General features: G+C 45.7%; 2 protein-coding genes across 2 annotated transcripts in view; one reads left to right on the top strand and one right to left on the bottom strand.

Annotated features, from left to right (window-relative positions):
• CCR1 (C-C motif chemokine receptor 1) overlaps positions 1 to 18,064 on the bottom strand; it is a 174,139-nt gene that overhangs the window by 135,894 nt on the left and 20,181 nt on the right. The gene's annotated exons all lie outside the window — the stretch shown is intronic.
• CCR5 (C-C motif chemokine receptor 5) lies at positions 4,419 to 9,497 on the top strand. Its single transcript, XM_059076689.2, has 2 exons — positions 4,419 to 4,590; positions 6,378 to 9,497. Exon 2 carries the CDS (start codon positions 6,389 to 6,391, stop codon positions 7,445 to 7,447), a length of 1,059 nt encoding a protein of 352 aa, XP_058932672.1. The 5' UTR covers positions 4,419 to 4,590; positions 6,378 to 6,388; the 3' UTR covers positions 7,448 to 9,497.

The raw sequence follows: 18,064 nt of genomic DNA, 5'->3' as shown, positions 1-18,064 counted from the left end.
ATGAGGCACTGGCCTCCCCTTCCTGCAAGCCCCCATTCCTCACATGGTTCTTTCAGAGGCCCCTCCTTTGGCTTTGGGGAGGGGAACCCCACCCTCCTTCCCATCAATCCCACCCACTTCTATAGCCCTTTCCTGCCCAAACTTGTCTCCTTACACAGGATGGGGTGAGAAGGGTTGTCATGGTGACTAAGGGCACAGGGCTGATTCTGTTACTCTTAGTAAGCCCTGGGGGAGGTGTGTGATCCTAGGTGTCAGTGGTTTTTTTGTAGAACTGCCAGGTACTTAACACCTCTTTGCCCTCAGCCTCAGGCCACAGTTGCCAGCTCTGGGACAACAGGAAAAGTCCCACACATCCTGTTATGTAGAGAGCTGAACACATAGCTGCAGGTATGACCTGACCCACTGAAGACCACAGCGGGTCTAGTATACACCTTAATCAACATCTTAGACTTCTGTTACTGCACATAAGGTTACATCAGAGCCATGTCTGGGCAGTGATCTGAAAGAAATACCCAAAATGCATAAAGCAGACTTCCCAGCAGAGTTAAGGGGTTTCCACCAGGTCTGGACATATCTAATAAAGCAATGAGGTGGACAGCCTGTAAGTGTCTACTTGGTTTGATGATTTGCACAGGGTGAGGGGGACATGGTGCATGGGCTGGGAAAAGGGGTCATACTGGGAAGGGTCTAGTGAACAGACACAGTGGGAGTGGAGAGAACAGCATGGTGGCCTCCCAGCCCTGCTCGCCACGAAGCGTGTCTGGGGTCGAAGGTGAAGGGGCGCTGGGAGTCATGGGACCCCAGCATCACTGCTGAGGCACATGAGTGCAAAATGTAACACTGGTTGGTGGGGGGAGGGATTCTTCCTACTTCTTCGAGGACTGTGGGGATTCTCTGGCTCTCCTGGTGAAGGGGGCTTTGGGGACACTGGGAGCTTCCTCCTAAGTGGAGATAACAGAGCACTGACAGCAACACTCAAAACATGCTGTCCATGTGAGTGAACCACAGAAAGGGCTCAACCGTCTATTAACAGAGCTCTGTCACATATAGTTACTACATTCTGTTGAATGAAAGTAACCAGAAAGAGGACAGAGTCTGTGATGCCATTTATATGAAGTTAAAGAAGAGGCACATCTAATCCAGGCACAGGAGTCAGAGTGGCCCCTGCCTCTGGGTGGGGTACAAGGGCACGTTCTGGGGTGACAAGGCTACTCCCTATCATCTGGCTACAGGGAGTATGCGTATCAAAACTTCACCAAGATGTACACCTAGGTCTAGTGTGCTTTGCTGCACATATGTTATACCTCATTAAAAATAACAATTAAAGAGCTGCATTTATAAAGAATTTTTAATAACATGAGGACATGCCTATACTGTAATCTTTAGCAAAACAAAAAAAGGAGCATAAAGAACTGGAATGTGTGTGAGAACAATTAATCAGAAAGTATGCATGGGAAAAGGTGTGGATTAAAACACATCATGTGTTAAGAGGGACTGTTTTGAGATTGTGGGAATGTCTAATTTTTCCCATACTTTCTATTTTTGTTTTTCCTAACTTGATACAATAAGTATGTGTTGGTTTTAGAATTAGACACCTGTTTTAAAAACTAAAAGATTCATTTGCTATTTTTTCAGTCCATCTCACTGTTGACATTGACCTAGAGTCAGCGTGAGCCCGTCTGCTCCTGTAAGCTGCTGTGTGGCAGGGTTTCAGCTCATTGAGCTCATGCAGTTGGTCCTTTGAACCCAAGGAAGAGATTCAATGTCCTCCCCATCTTGTGGATGAAGCTCTGAGTCCACAGACAGAAGCGGCCCTCGGAACTCAGGAGCAATGACTCAAAGTGGAGCAGCTACTGGAAGCCTGGCCAGCACCCCACAAGGAGGGCTGGGCATCAAGTCCAGAGTAGCAAACCAGTCAGAAAATCATTTCTCATGGAGAGTCTGAAGGCCATACATAACAGAACCAGAGCCCTGCAAACTGGGAAACTGGGAGGGCCAAGGTAAAAAAAGAAGCGAAGATGGCAAAACTAAGTCACAGCATGATAAATTGCTGGTTTACTGTTGCTATTGTATCCAGAGCAATGTTTCATTGATTAAATGCTGAAGACGTTCTCATGGGTCCTCCCTTCCTTGTGCATCCCTGGGATGAACCCCTACCCCAAGAGGTGACCTGAATGTCCCCCTAAAAGGGGGTCACGCACCCTGCTAAGCTGTGCTTCCTTGTTTCAGCCTGTGAATCCTCACCCTGTATTAACCAAATGTGGTATTTTCCAAACCAACTTGGCCATGGAGTCACTTTGAATTTAAGGGGAGAGGTCCCTCGGGGCCCCCAAGTCTAGCACATCATTTCACAAAATGGGGAAATAGAAGCTCAAAGAGGGGAAGTATCTTGCCAAGGGCACACAGCGAGCCAACAGCACAGTATGGGCAACTTCGAGCTTGCTCCACTACTCCACGCTGCCCTCTGGGGGTGAGCGTGCCCTCAACTCCACAGCCACCCGATGACAAGACCCACAGAACACAGGGCAAAGCCCCAGCTCCACATGGTGAAGTATCAATACAATACAAAGCAACCAATGCCACACACAGAAAAGCAACATCTGTCTGGCAGCATCTGAGAGTTCTACCCAGTGTATTACCAGTGAACATAAGGCTTCTCTTCAACTAGCCATAACGATATTCCCCATTTCCTGTGAAATTCTGTATTACTTTATTTGCTACACATTTTGTGAATGCTTTCTCAAGCATACTTTGTACGTCACTGCTTAACTAGCCCACAGAGAGCTGGTACCTACAAAAGACTCTACAACTCGTTCTGTCATTTGATCTCAACCACAGATCTGTCGAGTAGGTTTGTGTTTGGGGCTTCCCCCCCCCCATTTTACAGGTAAGAAAACTAAGGCCTGGAGAGTTTCAGTAACTTGTACAAATCAAGTAGTAAAGAGTGAAGCTGGGTGTTAAGTCCAGCCTCATGACTAGAGTCCAGTTCTCAATTGCTGCCTCTTGTATGAACTTGAACATCTTCATAACTCACTGTCCTGGTTGTGATTACCAGTTGCTGGGTCCTTCTGTGCTTTTCTGGCTTTTCCCAGCAGTCATATCCCTCCATTCTGTAAGCACCAGCCATTAGCTTCTCCCTTTAAGCTTCTGTTTTGCTTATACTAATATGTTCTAGACAAGGACCCCACAGGGAACCAATTTTTTTAGAGTTTTATATAATAAATCTAAGAAAGGATCACTGAATGAGTAAGAGTCTGATGTTTATTGAGTGTATATTATGTGCTAAATTCTGGACATATGGATGCCTCATGTAATCCTCCCAACAAACCCATGAAGCAACTACCATTATTCAGCCCACTCCACAGATAAGAAAGCTGAGGGTAGGGCGAGGCTTCAAGCTCAGGCAATCTGACTTTAGAGGCCACTTCCACAGGTTTGGGGTCTCCTCCGATCACAAGCCAGTGCTCCTTATTCTGTGGCAGAGGAAACAGAAGCCCACAGAGGGCGCTCTTGTGGCTCGGGACTGGCTCTCCACTATGTTCTTGGTTTTGTGGTCTACAATTAAGGTTTATGGATAAGTAACCAACCACCAAGGAAGCCTGGGGTGACTGCATATAATATTGAAATAGAATCTTGAACTTGACTCTATTCTTCTGCCATTTGTTGCCTGTTTCATGTTGAAAAATTCTCACAGAAATTCCAGATGGACTGTATCCTTGGAGTGAGGAACTCTGCTGCCTACATCCCTGGCAGAATACAGGCACTCACAAATGCCTGCTGGCTTGGAGGGCTGCAAAACAGTGGATAGGGAGAGTGAAAATTCATAATGACATGCTCCCAAGATGCTTGATCTGGAGAGAGACGGGCAACATGTTTAGCTCACAGGTAAAGGGATAGTAAAAAAAACCTTAAGCAACCAGTTATTTTAGTTTGCAGAGGAAAACAGTATCGGGTGGTGAGCATATGTGTGTGAGTTGTGGCAGGCAAGGGGGGTGAGGGGAGAGCAGATAAAGGGGAGCACGGGGTTAAGGTGAGATGTTCCCTTCACTTCAAAGTTGGTTTCAGCTGGCTTTCATGGAAGACAAAGGGCAAGGGGGTCAGAATCTCTCACCCTTTGAGCCTCCCCACTGATAAGCCCTGCGGTCTTAAGCCCTCCTAATCATTTGCTTCTTGGACAGCAGTTTCTTTCAGTAAAATGAGGGCTTTTGACTAGATGGACATAAATGTTCTTCTAGTTCTATTACCCTTCAATTCTTTCTGTTTTCCCTTCAATTCTTTCTGTTTTCTAACAGACTGTGTGGTTGGATGAACTGAGAACCAAAAAGAAACTGTGTAATCAGGGAAGCCCATGAATAAGTTTTCAGACCAGCTATCTATTTTCTAGTCTATTTCAAGCTCAATTTTTCTTTTTATTTTAGAAAAAAGGACTGTTCTCTGATTTTCTGCACTCCCACATACTTACTCATTAAAACTCCGCCCCCAATTCAGAAGAAACTCTGCATTTCCTACTTTTATGCTGTATGTTTGATTTGCACAGCTCAGCGGGTCAGAGGAACTGAGACATCTGTCCCTCTGCGAGAATCTCTCCCGGTAAGTCACCTCTCAGCCACTTTGCCTATTACTTAGCTCAGCTTGTGTGATGAGTAAAAGCCTTTGCAGGAAACCATGGAAGACATTAGAAAAACACCAGGTGCTTGCTGAACTATCTTAAAATATTATCTTTACGGAAAAAGTTAGAATTCAGAATGGTTTCAGACTGTGATAACATCAAAGATACAAAACATGATTATGAATGAAAGACTTTAAAGGGAGTAATATTATTTTTAAAAGCCCTCACATTTCATAAGAAAGATTTTTCAGAGAGATGATGATTATTGGCCAAAACCTTGACAGAGATTATCTTCTGGTAAGGAGAACTAAAACCTCCTCATCAGGATGCCCTCTTGAACACATGCCTAACCAGAAGTTGCGTCTAAGTCTTGTTCTTTTTTTTTTTTTTTTTTGCCAAGAAAAGAAGGAAGCCTGAAAATTGTCCAAATTAATAACAAGTTGCAAATATTAAATGAAGTTTCACAGCATATTCAGTGTATGATTTATTTTCTGGCTCAGAATTTAAAGGTGAGATTTTCTGTGTGCTTCTCTCAGCTGCCTAATCTGAGGTACCAGGGGCTTGAGACTCACAAGGACTAATTAGGGAAAACTATCAATCAAGCAGTAGAACCTAAATAGACCAGGCAAGTCAGTGGGTTGTGAAGGGACTGAGCTAACCCAGGATGTTATGATGGGAGATGAAACACTGTCCACTTGGCCGTTTCTTATGTATGTGTGGGAGCTCTTAATCATAGCAGCTCAGGAACTACAAACACAAACTTCAGAGAAAATGTGAGAATGGCAGTCTGGATTTCACAACTGGCTGCTGGTTCCTATGACCTTTTCAGGGTACTCAGGCATCAGCCTGTTTCATTTTGACTACACTGAGGCACCAGGCGGACAGTCCTGTTTTTAGTTCTCTCACCAAAGAGTGAAAGATAGGGGACCACGACGGATAAGAGTACAGGCTGCCTGCGTTCAAAATTAGTTGCTTCCTCACTGTGTGTCTTTGGCAAAGTTACTCAACCTCTCTGTGCTCTGAGGTCCTTGTATGCAAAACGGGGACAATAACCTGACCTGCCTCACTGGGTCACCTTGAGGATTAACTAAATGAATGAAAGTGAAGCTTGGAACAGTGTTTGGCAGGCAGAGCGCCCTGGGAACTGTTCATTACCACCAGCACGCTCGTAATGATGCTGTGTGTAAGCTAACTCCCAGGAATGGCAGCTTCAGAACAGACTGTAAGACAGTGTCGGACGGTGCCTGACCTGGTTTCTGGACATTGTTATCACAGCTTCATTCACTCCACGTGGCTATGCAACATCAGATTTTATTTGGTGAGATGATGCTCTCCATCTAGTAAGCAGAGAAGCAGGTAACAAACATCCCTTACTACAGAAGTTCACTGTTTGACCAAAAAAGGGACTTCAGTTAAATGTAGAAATCTATGTATCAACTTTTAAAATCTATCGGTGTTTAAGATAGTTTGCATTCATGATTGACTGTTAAGGACATTCTACGACTTTATAAAAGATCTCTTCTGGGCTTCCCTGGGGGCACAGTGGTTGAGAGTCCGCCTGCCGATGCAGGGGACACGGGTTCGTGCCCCGGTCCGGCAGGATCCCACATGCCGCGGAGCAGCTGGGCCCGTGAGCCATGGCCGCTGAGCCTGCGCGTCCGGAGCCTGTGCTCCGCAGTGGGAGAGGCCACAACAGTGAGATGCTCACGTACTGCAAAAAAAAAAAAAAAAAAAAAAAAAAAAAAAAAGATCTCTTCTTTATTCACAGAGTCGAGCAAAATGGATTATCAAACATCAAGTCCCCTCTACGACATTGATTATGGGATATCAGAGCCCTGCCAAAAAGTCAATGTGAGACAAACTGCAGCCCAGCTCCTGCCCCTGCTCTACTCGCTGGTGTTCATCTTTGGTTTTGTGGGTAACATTCTGGTCGTCCTCATCCTGATCAACTGCAAAAAGCTGAAGAGCATGACTGACATCTACCTGCTCAACTTGGCCATCTCTGACCTCCTTTTCATCATCACCATCCCGTTCTGGGCTCACTATGCTGCAGACCAGTGGGACTTTGGAAATATCATGTGCCAGTTCTTCACGGGATTCTATTTCATTGGCTTTTTCTCTGGAATCTTCTTCATCATCCTCTTGACAATCGATAGGTACCTGGCTATCGTCCATGCTGTGTTTGCTTTGAAAGCCAGGACGGTCACCTTTGGGGTGGTGACAAGTGGGGTCACCTGGGTGGTGGCTGTGTTCGCCTCTCTCCCAGGAATCATCTTTACCAAATCCCAAAAAGAGGGTTCTCGTTATACATGCAGCCCTCATTTTCCATCCAGTCAGTATCATTTCTGGAAGAATTTCGAAACTTTAAAGATAGTCATCTTGGGCCTGGTGCTGCCACTGCTTGTCATGGTCGTCTGCTACTCGGGAATCCTAAAAACCCTGCTTCGGTGTCGCAACGAGAAGAAGAGGCACAAGGCCGTGAGGCTCATCTTTGCTGTCATGATTGTCTACTTTCTCTTCTGGGCTCCCTACAACATCGTCCTTCTTCTGAGCACCTTCCAGGAATTCTTTGGCCTGAATAACTGCAGTGACTCTAATAGGCTGGACCAAGCCATGCAGGTGACAGAGACCCTGGGGATGACACACTGCTGCATCAACCCCATCATCTACGCCTTCGTCGGGGAGAAGTTCCGAAGCTACCTCTTACAGTTCTTCCGAAAGCACGTTGCCAGATGCTTCTGCAAAGGCTGTCCAGTCTTCCAGGGAGACGCTCCAGAGCGAGCGAGCTCCGTTTATACACGATCCACGGGGGAGCAGGAAATCTCTGTTGGCTTCTGACCTGACTCCGTTTTTATATGCAGACTAGGGGCAGGAGCGGTTCTTTTAAAGAGGAAGTTACTGTCATAGAAGGTCCAGGTATCATCCATTTATTTGGCATCAGCTCTTAAGTATATTAGATATTTCGAGCTCATCAGTTCTAAAAAGCCAAATCAAAATATGTGATGAAATAGCAACCTTCTCACCTCCCCTCCACATACATCGATTTATTGGCAAACTCTCCCTTCACTGCAAAAGTTCAATATAAAAAAAAAAAATCCTCAGAGAATTGCTAATTCCTGAGTTTGGTTACCTGAATGGGAATAACAAAATGAACTGAGGAAAGTATTGTATAGTTTCTTATCGGTGTAGGGCAACACCCAGGTTGCAAATGTGCTTAAAACAGATCCTTCTCTTGCCAATGGGGAGAAAAGACATGCCTGTGATCAGTTAAGAAATGACAACTTCCATGTGGGATCTCCCCTCCAAGGTGTGGTTAATAAGTTCCACAGACATTCACACCAGGGGAGAGCCCTGTGGCCTGTTGAGAGCTGGGAAGGCTTCTTCGCAGAGAAAGGATTGGAGGTGGATGGTCTGTTGGTGGAGAGGGAAGATGAGCTCCGGGCTGCAGGCACCGCACTGGCAAAGATTGGCTGTGGGGAGATGTGCGCTGGTTGGGGGAGCCCCAGGGGAGGAAGGATGAGGTGAGAGCATGAGGAAGCTGGACAGCGCTGCTCATCAAAGTCCAAGAGCAGAGCAGGGAGCCCTTGCCAGTGTTGCAGAAGGCTCATTCCACAGCCAAAGGATGGCCTGGAAAGGTGAGCATTCAGGGCAAGGAGACCAAAACAATCTGATCGAGTGAGGAGGCTCCACTTAGGTCGAGGCGCAGGAGATGGGAAGGAGGGGTGCATTCTCACAGCATTTAGGATGCGAGTCAGCAATAGTTGTGGCGGATTTGGCTTGGCGGTGAGGAGCAGAGAAGAGTCAGAGTGAACCCCTAGATTCCACACGAGCATCAGAGATGCCCTAAAAGAGACACCAAGAAGGAGGAGGGGGTTTAGGTCAAAACAGGGGTTGGTGGAAGAGAAAGTTGGTGGTCTGTGAGCTGAACACAGCCCTAGGCACACAGACCGTTGGCTGCCTGTCACTGACTGCTCCTGCCCCCAGAGCAGTCCATCCCATCCAGGCTTGAATCATGAGGCATCTCCAGGGGGCTTTGAAACACCAGATTTATGATTGCACGAGCCTGAGGTCCAGGAACACTTTTAGGTCAGATATGACATCTAAGTGAGGACTGATTACATAATGAAAATCCAGAGCTTTATAAGCACTGAGTAAAGAGGTCCCCAAGAGCTGCAGAAAGCCTGAATGTCTGTTTCTGCCTGTCAGGCACACCACTACTTACGGGGTTTTCCGATTTAACTATCAATAGACAAAGGAAAGAAGGACACACTCATTTGGAAACAGGCTGCCTCAAGCTTTATAAGCCACAAAACGTGCAATTTACTAACCTCTGCTTTTCAGGCTGAGTGTGGAGGCTTTAGATACACCTTCGAGACACCATCTCCAAACAAAGTATATCCAAACACTAAGAGACTTATTCATTTCAAAGGGAGAATTAAAATTTTTTTGCAGTTGCTACTTATGCTATTTTGTATATGCCTAAAATTGTTTTGAATTCAGGGGTAGCTAAGACTATCGTTGTAAAGATTAGGTGAGAAAATGTAAAGGAGTGAGAATCCCTCAGGAGATTAAAGCGTCAAAAGAAGAGGTACTACTGATTTTTCTCCAGCTCTAAAATGTGAATCTTGAGGGTTGTGGCTGTCAATGGGAAGTGACTGGAAGGGCCTTTCCTTTTGCCCTTAAGGTTGCTGAGAGTGCATATATGACACATGACCCTCGCCTATAAGTCAGTTCAAACATTCTGATATCTTTGTGTGCGTATATATGTATAAATGTATATATATGTATATATACACATATACATATACATGTGTATGACATTCTTACATATACAGAAAGTTACCTGCTTAGAAGAAAATATGTATCTAATAAAAACCCTGTAAAATAACTGACTGTATTCTTGTTTTTTCGGCCAAGTTTACATTTAGAAAATAGCACATGAAAGTTGTGAGAGCATTTTGTGTAGCTGTTTTGGAAAATTTCATACACACACACAAACACACATGTTGAGAATTATTTTTTCTAATTATTTTTAAAAGTTGACCCTCTCCCTGGGTCAAATTGCCAAAATAATTTGTTTTTAAATATGCTACTTCCCAGAGTGGTGATTCTGAACAACTGATCCTGAAAACTTTTAAATTTCAAACTTAATTCTACTACTCAAGCAAAAGAATTGACATATTTTTTAAAAAGAAAATCAATGTGAGATTCAGCACATGCCAGCTGTCTACGCTTGAAAATGAACAAGACATATAATGTCATAACTTGGTCATTTATCTGTAGTCTTGAGTTACAGATACATAATGCAGGAGGAAGAGGTTGGTGGCTATAAAGATTACTTTTCTTTCATTTAAAATCTCTCCCCAAAACTTGGCTGTAATTTCAGCAATGGCAACGGTGCCCATGTGAACTTCTGTGCACGTGGCTCTCACCCTCAAGGACAGGTGCTCCATGTGGAGGTGACCTGGCCGGGCACAGTCACACTGGTTTTCTCCCTGCTGTCCTCTCCCCTTCCAGAGTGGACTCTACAGTTGGCCAGCGACCTACATGCAGGTCTGTGAAATGAGCAGCAGATAAGGACAGCTGGAGCTGGTCCTTAGGACAGCTTCTCCCAAACAATACCTGAAAGACTTCCTTCCGTCTCATAGGCTACAAGGAGGCATGAACCAATGAAGGCTGGAAGGGGGCTGGGGTTAGAGCAGAGGGAAGGGCCAGGGAGAAGGGAGGCCTGCTTCATATGACAAAGGTAGCTGCCACAGGGAGACTGCAAAGTGTCAGTTTTTATGGCTGATACACATGCACTTCTTATCCTCTTTCCCTCTGAAAAAATGAATCCAATGTTAACATGAAGAAAAAGCTACCCAACGTGTCTGCAGCCTTTCTAGGGTGCATACCCCATGCTCACCCCTCGTTTGCCTGGATCCTCCATGCCCCTTGCTCTGCAAGCCCCTCCACTGCCCACCTCTTCTCTGCCCAGCCCTTAGATCCACAAACAAGTGTGAACTCATTATGGCCTGCAGGTTCTGACTCCATTCACTGCCTCAACTCAGTGGCCCCATCAAGGAGGGGGTTTTGTACGTGCCATGGAGAAAGTCAAAGAAAAGGTAAACGTCCTTAGCCGGGAGCAATAATGTGCAAGTTCATAAACTAGGATTCTGTTGACATCTATATTCCAAGGGTTCTCAGTAGAAGCAGCTCTGACTAAACTAAAACGTACTGGCCTTTCTACTGATTAAATTAATAAGTCATTTACTTTCTATCTGAAGGACAGATTCCCCAACATGAACATCAACGTTCAAATGTTAACCCTTCTAATGAAGACATCAGACAACACTGAAGTGAGATGTGAGCCAGAGAACAAGTCCTGAACTTCCTAACTGCTCTGGCTCATTGTCTGATAACACATCTTTTACCTACAGTTCAGGGTTTGCGAAGAGCTCCTATAACCCTCAGGGGTGAGAGTGAACAGAAGAGGCAAAAAGAGGCATTTCCATAGCTCCTCTGCAATTAAATAAAATTCACGATAAAAGTCTTGCTTGTATTTTTCCAAAATACTGTCAAACTTTAATATTTTACATTATGTATATATGATAATTGGGCCACATTTTCCATTTTCCTTAATTTGTTGTAAGCATATTTACAAGTCTTATATTTGGCTCCATATTGTTACTACTTTGAGAATAAGTTCTGTGTCACTGTGATTCTGTCATGTTTCAGGAACTTATTTTTGTCTCCTTTCTTTAAGTGGTTAACTAGTTTTTTAAAGCACACACTTAAACATCTTTTTCACATTAAATTCAATGGGAAGCCCTTCAAAGCCATTAAGAACCTTGGGCTATACTGCTCCCCCTGTGGCCACTTAGTAAACCAACAGGGCGGCCAGCAGCCATCCTTGACCACAGAGAATGTAGACAGGGGGCATTTTTACACTCAGCCTTTTAATCTCTGTCTTTGCTGGCACCACTCCTGTTGTGGAAAAGAAGTATTTCCACAGAAGCTCAGGGTGGATGATGCACAACTCATTCTTGTTATTTGTGAAAAACAAGAGGAGCATCAGTGGAGGCCACACTGATGCCTGCAGGGAAGATCCCAGCTGCCCAGGGCCAATCTCTACAGATCTGGCCAATCTCTGGGATTCTGATTTGATCAGTCTGCGATGAGGCCTGTGGTTTTGACTTTCAGAAATTCCCCAGGTGATTCTAAGTGCCACCAAGTTTGAAAACCACTTGCTTACAGCCCGTCAAACCAAAAGCAGGTTTGAGAGACAGCTGATGTCTGAGAAGGATGCTGTCTGGCCTGGAAGTGGGTGGCATGTGGGCCCAGTAGACTCTGGATTCAGATCCTCAATTCTCATAACAGTGCATTGACTCTGTCTTCCCCCAAGCTGGTTTTAAAAGCATGTAAATCTAGACTTAATTGGCAATATAAAATATTTGTATTTGAGGCTCCAAATATTTTGCTTTCATTTCTGGTTTTGGACTATGTTTTGACCCATCCATTCCAAGTGAAAAGTAAATAAAAGTGGGATGTCTGGTGCCCATGCTGAGCTCGACGGCTTCAATTTCAACAGAGAACAAGTCCATCGTGCACAAAAGGTCTGTCTGAGATGGTTTACAAGTGAACATAATTTTGCTTCTGTTGGCAAAAGAATTCTCCCCCCATTTCCTCCTCCCTCCACTGAGCCCCACCTTTAACCATGACCAGTAAAAAGCATTATACCCGAAGAACCAGATAACTCTGGGAGTCCCTGTCAACCCTGGGTGAGGCAATGATAATTCTGCAGAGAAATCAACAGTTTTAAAACAGCAATTGTTCCTATTTAGTCTAAAATTCCTCTACTTGTGTTTACTGCCACTTACCTAATATTCTTCAAAAATTCCTTTTAAGAAAATTATGACTTTTTCTAACATATAATCAAATCAGGGCTCTGTTGATTGGTTAACTCACTCCTTCATGCAGGGTACAAAGTAGACCCTGGTAGACGAAAGAGCAGGTATTTAAAAATCAGACTGGGACTTCCCTGGTGGTGCAATAGTTAAGACTCCATGTTCCCAATGCAGGGGGCCCGGGTTTGATCCATGGTCCAGGAACTAGATCCCACATGCATGCTGCAACTAAGAGTTCGCATGCCACAAGTAAGGAGCCCACCTGCAGCAACTAAGGAGTCCACATAACGCAACTAGGAAGCCAGTGAGCCACAACTAAGGACCCTGCTTGCTGCAACTAAGACCCAATGCAACCAAATAAATAAATATTCAAGGGAAAAAAAATCAGACTGACTTGAGCTCCAGCCTTGAGACTGTGGGAGCTTGTGGAAGTGACTTAAAGACTCTGGATCTCAGATTCCTTTCCTGTAATTTGGGGTACTGTTAATATCCACCAGTGAATTATATAGTGTCTAGACCAGCATTGTCCAGTAGGATTTTCTGTAATGATGGAAATGCTCTGTATCTGCATTGTCCAATACAGCGGCCACCAGACTAGTGCAAAATGTGGCTAATGTGACTGTGGAACTAGGTTTTTTATTTTAATTAATTTAATTTTAATATGGCCAATGGCTATATTAATGGACAGTGCAAGTCTGGCATACAACAGATACCTGTAAATATCAGTAACACTTGGACTGGCATCAGGAATTCCTATGTTTAAATTCCTAGGCACATTACTAAATATTTCTAAGCCTGTTTCCTCATCTGTAATATGTGGCTAATAATAATACCTACCTCACAGATTCGTTCAGAGGATTTAACAGAAGTTGTACGTTAATGGCTTAGCGCAGTACCTGGCACACAGAAAGACCCTCTTGTAACTGTCGGTTGCTTTCCTAATAATGGCTGTTTGCTCTTTACACTAGGGCCCCACCGCCCCCCCCCCCGAAAGAATGCTCTTCAACATGGTGGGCGATCCAGCTCACTTTCTGTAGTGGAATAGAAGCACTGCAGACCGGAGAGGGCTCTTTGGGTGTGAAATCAAACACCATGGATTTACACTAATAGATGGAAAGGGCCTCCCAACTTTATGGCATTGTGTTCAATCCATTCAACCTTATGGATCTCCTTCGAAAAGCCTTTCAAGGGTAGTTAACCTGATAATGTAATTTTGGCTGGATGCAGACCCTGTAGCTCAACACAAAATGGGAGATGGAGGTGTGGGTGGCAGGCCAACTCCCCTCCCCTGCCTCTGGGATTCTGACAGAAGCTTACACACAAGGAGAATCAAGAACTAGGTACGTACTGAATGTACAATGAGCTCTGGCAAAGAAACATGGGCAGATGTGGCTTAGGCAGAAGGCAATGGGGTTTCTCACCACTGTCCTCCATCTAGATCTGGGACCTCACCCCCAGGTGAGCCCGGGGAAAGGGGACCAATCAAGAGACCCTTGGCCTACTCTCCTCCCATGGAAGCTGGGACAGTCAGGGGTGGGAGAGGGATGGCAAGTGTCCCCGTCAGCCTTCCGCTGAGAGGGAGAGGGGACTTGGGCAGAGGCTCTGCCCTCCGTGGAGCAGAAGCAGAAACCTGGGGAAATGGGAAGTGAGGGAGGTCTCTCTAGTACCATACAGCTGTGCACTAACCATCTGCAGCTCAACATTCATTCATTCCTTCATTCAACAAACATCTGTGGAGGGCCTACTACGTGCAAGACAGCAACCATTCCACGAAAGGGAGTCTGTCCTCAGGAGATTTGCTGTTAAGAGAGAAAGGCAGGCAAATAAACCAAGTGACCTGGTGTTTGAAGAGCGTGCTCTGAACGAGGTACAGGGAGGAGAGTGAGCTCTCCCAGCCCGAGTAAAAGGGCCCGGGGAAGAGAGCCTGCAGGAGGCGATGTGTACTTGAACAAGGGCTGCTAAGAAGCTCCTTAGGTGGTCATGGGAGAGGGAACAAGTATGCAGAGGTGACCGAGAGCAAGGCACAGGCCAGGGGCCTCAAGTGGCACAGCCAATGAGATAGGTAGATGGATAGACAGATATACAGACTATGTGGGTATGGGAGGAGTGGGCATTCCTCCCAAGGGAGGTCAGGAGTGGTGGCCAGTACAGAGAGGGCAGGACCAGGAAGTGTCCCCGCCAGGCTTCCCCTGGGCAAACCCTCTGCCTTTGAGCAGAAGCAAAACACAAGGTAATGAGGAGCCAGGAGTCTCCCCAACATACTACCCAAGTGCATTAGCTACTTAGGATTCCACATTCCCCAATTACTCATTAATTCAACATTTACTGAGTGTATACTGTGTGAAATGTCTGTGTCCAGCTCTCAGGTGTGGATTCCTTTCTGCTGGCCACAGGAAACCCCTGACACCATTAGACCCCATCAGCTTTGCTTTTCAGAAAAAGTCTGTAGGACAAAAGGAGAGACTCAGGGAAGGAGTAGGCATCACAAACCAGAGGCGGTAGGGTGAGAGAAGCCAAGGATCACTTGGGCCCCAGGGAATGAGGTTTCCATGGAAGCAGAGCTATTTCCAGACATCTAAAGCTCTCTGCTTTTAGTGCCAGTGTTTTTATCATGGCCATTTTATAAGCATAGCCTGTCTACCACCTCCTGCTTGTATCTACGCCTCCTGAAGTAGATTACACTGAACAGAATGTACTCATTCCTTAACTGTCCAGCATCACTGTCCTGAGCGCAGGTCGTGGAGGGGCGGGGACATGTCTGCGCCTGCAGACAAGGCCCCAGGCTCTCTGAATTCTTGGATCTGGTTTTGTAACTTCCCTGTCTCTCCTCTTGCTCTAGTTTGCAGGTACCAAAGGGAATAATTTAAGTCTCCTTCCCACTCCTATCTCCAGTTCCCCAGTTTCCTATCCTAGAGGCAATGAAGTTACCAGATTCTTATCATTCAGGAGATATTTCCTGCATATATAAGCAAATTCTGCATCCCTATCTCCTACTTTTACACAAATGCTAGTACAATATACTACACCTTGGTTCTTTTCACTTTATGATCTTCGGCAACTTAAGCTCTCTGTGCCTCACTTTCTCCATCTGTGAAATAGGGATAATACCAACCCCACAGATTGTTCTAAGGAGTAAATAAATATATTAACTGGCATATGACAAAATGTGACATGTACTAACTGTCCCATGACAGCCACTCAGAGAATTTTAGCTATTGTTGTTGTTTGCCATTCAGAAAGATTTTATTTGTATGCAAGTGAACTTACTTTTTCTTTGGATTCTGGGTTTTGTGGCATGTTCAGAAAAGCCTTTCCCACTCTGAGATTGCAAAAGACTCCGTGTTTTCTTGGCTTCATTTTTTTTATATATATAATTTTTACTGCTCTCTCTGAGATTTATCTTGGGAGTATGGAGTGACGAGGAGATCTAAGACATTTTTCCCACCCCCAGGGAGCACACAATCATCCCAAGACCATTTGTTAAATAATTTTCCTACTAACTTAAAATGCCATCTCTCTAATATTTTTAATGCCCCTCAATGTCTGGCTCTACTTCTGTACTTTCAGTTAAATGACTGCATCCTGGGGTGCCATTTAACATGTTTCTCTGTGCCCTGTATTTTCTTCAAATTGGTTGTTACATCTGGAAGCCTCTTGAGCTGCAGGTGTGATTCCCTGGGGAGACACCTCATGGATGGGGCGAGCTCTTCCATCTCTCTACACAGGGGATGCACTGTCACCATTACTGTGATGCCAGTGTTGAGCCAGTCAGAGAGCCCCCCTGCCAGCCTTTGGTTGTCTTTCAAGGGCACTGCAGTGGACACAAATTAGAGAAGCGACCTGCCTACACTGAAGTCTGGATGTATGATACCCAGGTGAGCCAGTCAGATCCTGCTCCCAGAGATGATGACCATGACTGGGCCCCAGAGCAGCAAGCAGTGACCTGGAGAGAGTACCAATAACTGCCTGGTGCGGGGTGCAGGGGGAGGCTGTCCCAACACAGAATTGCCCCAGGTCACATCTTTCCCAAGGCCAGATGCTTGGCGATTCCTCCTCTCCTGTGACCAACCCCAAGAATCGGCCAGCATTTCCCTTCATTGCTGGGTAAGCCTGAGTGGCTCTCTGTTTGCACATAGGGCGCCTTCAGGAATACAGACAACACAGATGTAGAAGTCCCTGCTTCTCCCACACGTGCAGCAGAAGCACTTCTCCACACCACACTTTCCAGTGGCTCCCTTCTTTTTCCAGTTGAGTGGAAGGTTTCATCCACAGATGCACAGATATTTGTTCACCAGTTATTGTGAACTGAATGTCTGTGACCACCACCACCTGCCTCCCATTCATTTGTTGAAATTCTAACCTCAATGTAACCCCAATGTGAAATCCTAACTCCAATGTATTTGGAGGTGAGGCCTTTGGGAGGTAATTAGGTCATGAGGGTGGAGCCCTCATGACTGGCATTAGTGCCCTTATAAAAGAGACAAGAGAGCTTGCTCTTTCTCTGCTCTTCCCCTGTGAGGATACAAGGAGAAGATGGACATCTGGAGGCTTTCACCAGACACCAGACCTGCTGGCACCTTGATCTTGGACTTCCCAGCTTCCAGAAGTGTGAGAAATAAATGCCTGTTGTTTAAGCCACCCCATCTACAGTGACTGGTTACAGCCAACCCAAGGTGACCAAGACACCAGGCATTTCTCTACAAAGTGTTTCTATCTATCTATCTATTTTGGCTGTGCCAGGTCTTAGTTGCAGCACACAGGCTCTTAGTTGCAGCACGCAGACTCCTTGGTTGCAGCACGTGAACTCTTAGTTGCAGCATGCATGCAGGATCTAGTTCCCCACAGGGATCGAACCTGGGCCCCTGCATTAGGAGCGCGGAGCCTTACCCACTGGACCACCAGGGAAGACCCCAAAGTGTTTCTCTGTCCTTTTGGAAACTTCTTTTTTAAGGGATCTATATTAATTACAAAATAATACCATTTTTGGAAAGTGAACCCTTCTGCCCCTCTTAAAGTGCTGTCCCCTACCACATAGTTTTCCTCCTCTATCAAAACCTCCTCTCCCATTTTTTCACCCAGCACAGGGTAACTAACAGATTACAGTGGAAAAGTGTCACTAATTCGGGGGATTTGCATTTTTTTATTTTTTTCGCGGTACGCAGGCCTCTCACTGCTGTGGCCTCTCCCGTTGTGGAGCACAGGCTCTGGACGCGCAGGCTCAGCGGCCATGGCTCACGGGCCCAGCCGCTCCGCGGCATGTGGGATCTTCCCGGACCGGGGGACGAACCCATGTCCCCTGCATCAGCAGGCGGACTCTCAACCACTGTGCCACCAGGGAAGCCCGGAGGATTTGCATTTTAAGTTAATCATTTATATATCCAAAAATACTTATAGAGAAGCTAGTGTGCTGGTGCTAGGGTCACGATGGGGCGCGAGTTCCTGTGTTCATGGAATGATATAAGAGTCTAGAGACAGGAGCCAGAGAAATAAACAGACAATTGTACAACATAGAGTGAGGCATGCTCCAGTACCGAGGAGAGCTTCCCAGCCCAGTGCTGGGCTGTCAGAG

Source organism: Kogia breviceps, chromosome 10, assembly GCF_026419965.1.
Source record: "Kogia breviceps isolate mKogBre1 chromosome 10, mKogBre1 haplotype 1, whole genome shotgun sequence".
NCBI lineage: Eukaryota > Metazoa > Chordata > Mammalia > Artiodactyla > Physeteridae > Kogia > Kogia breviceps.
Note: the sequence above shows the minus strand (reverse complement) of the source record. Positions and strands in the feature narration are given on the sequence as shown.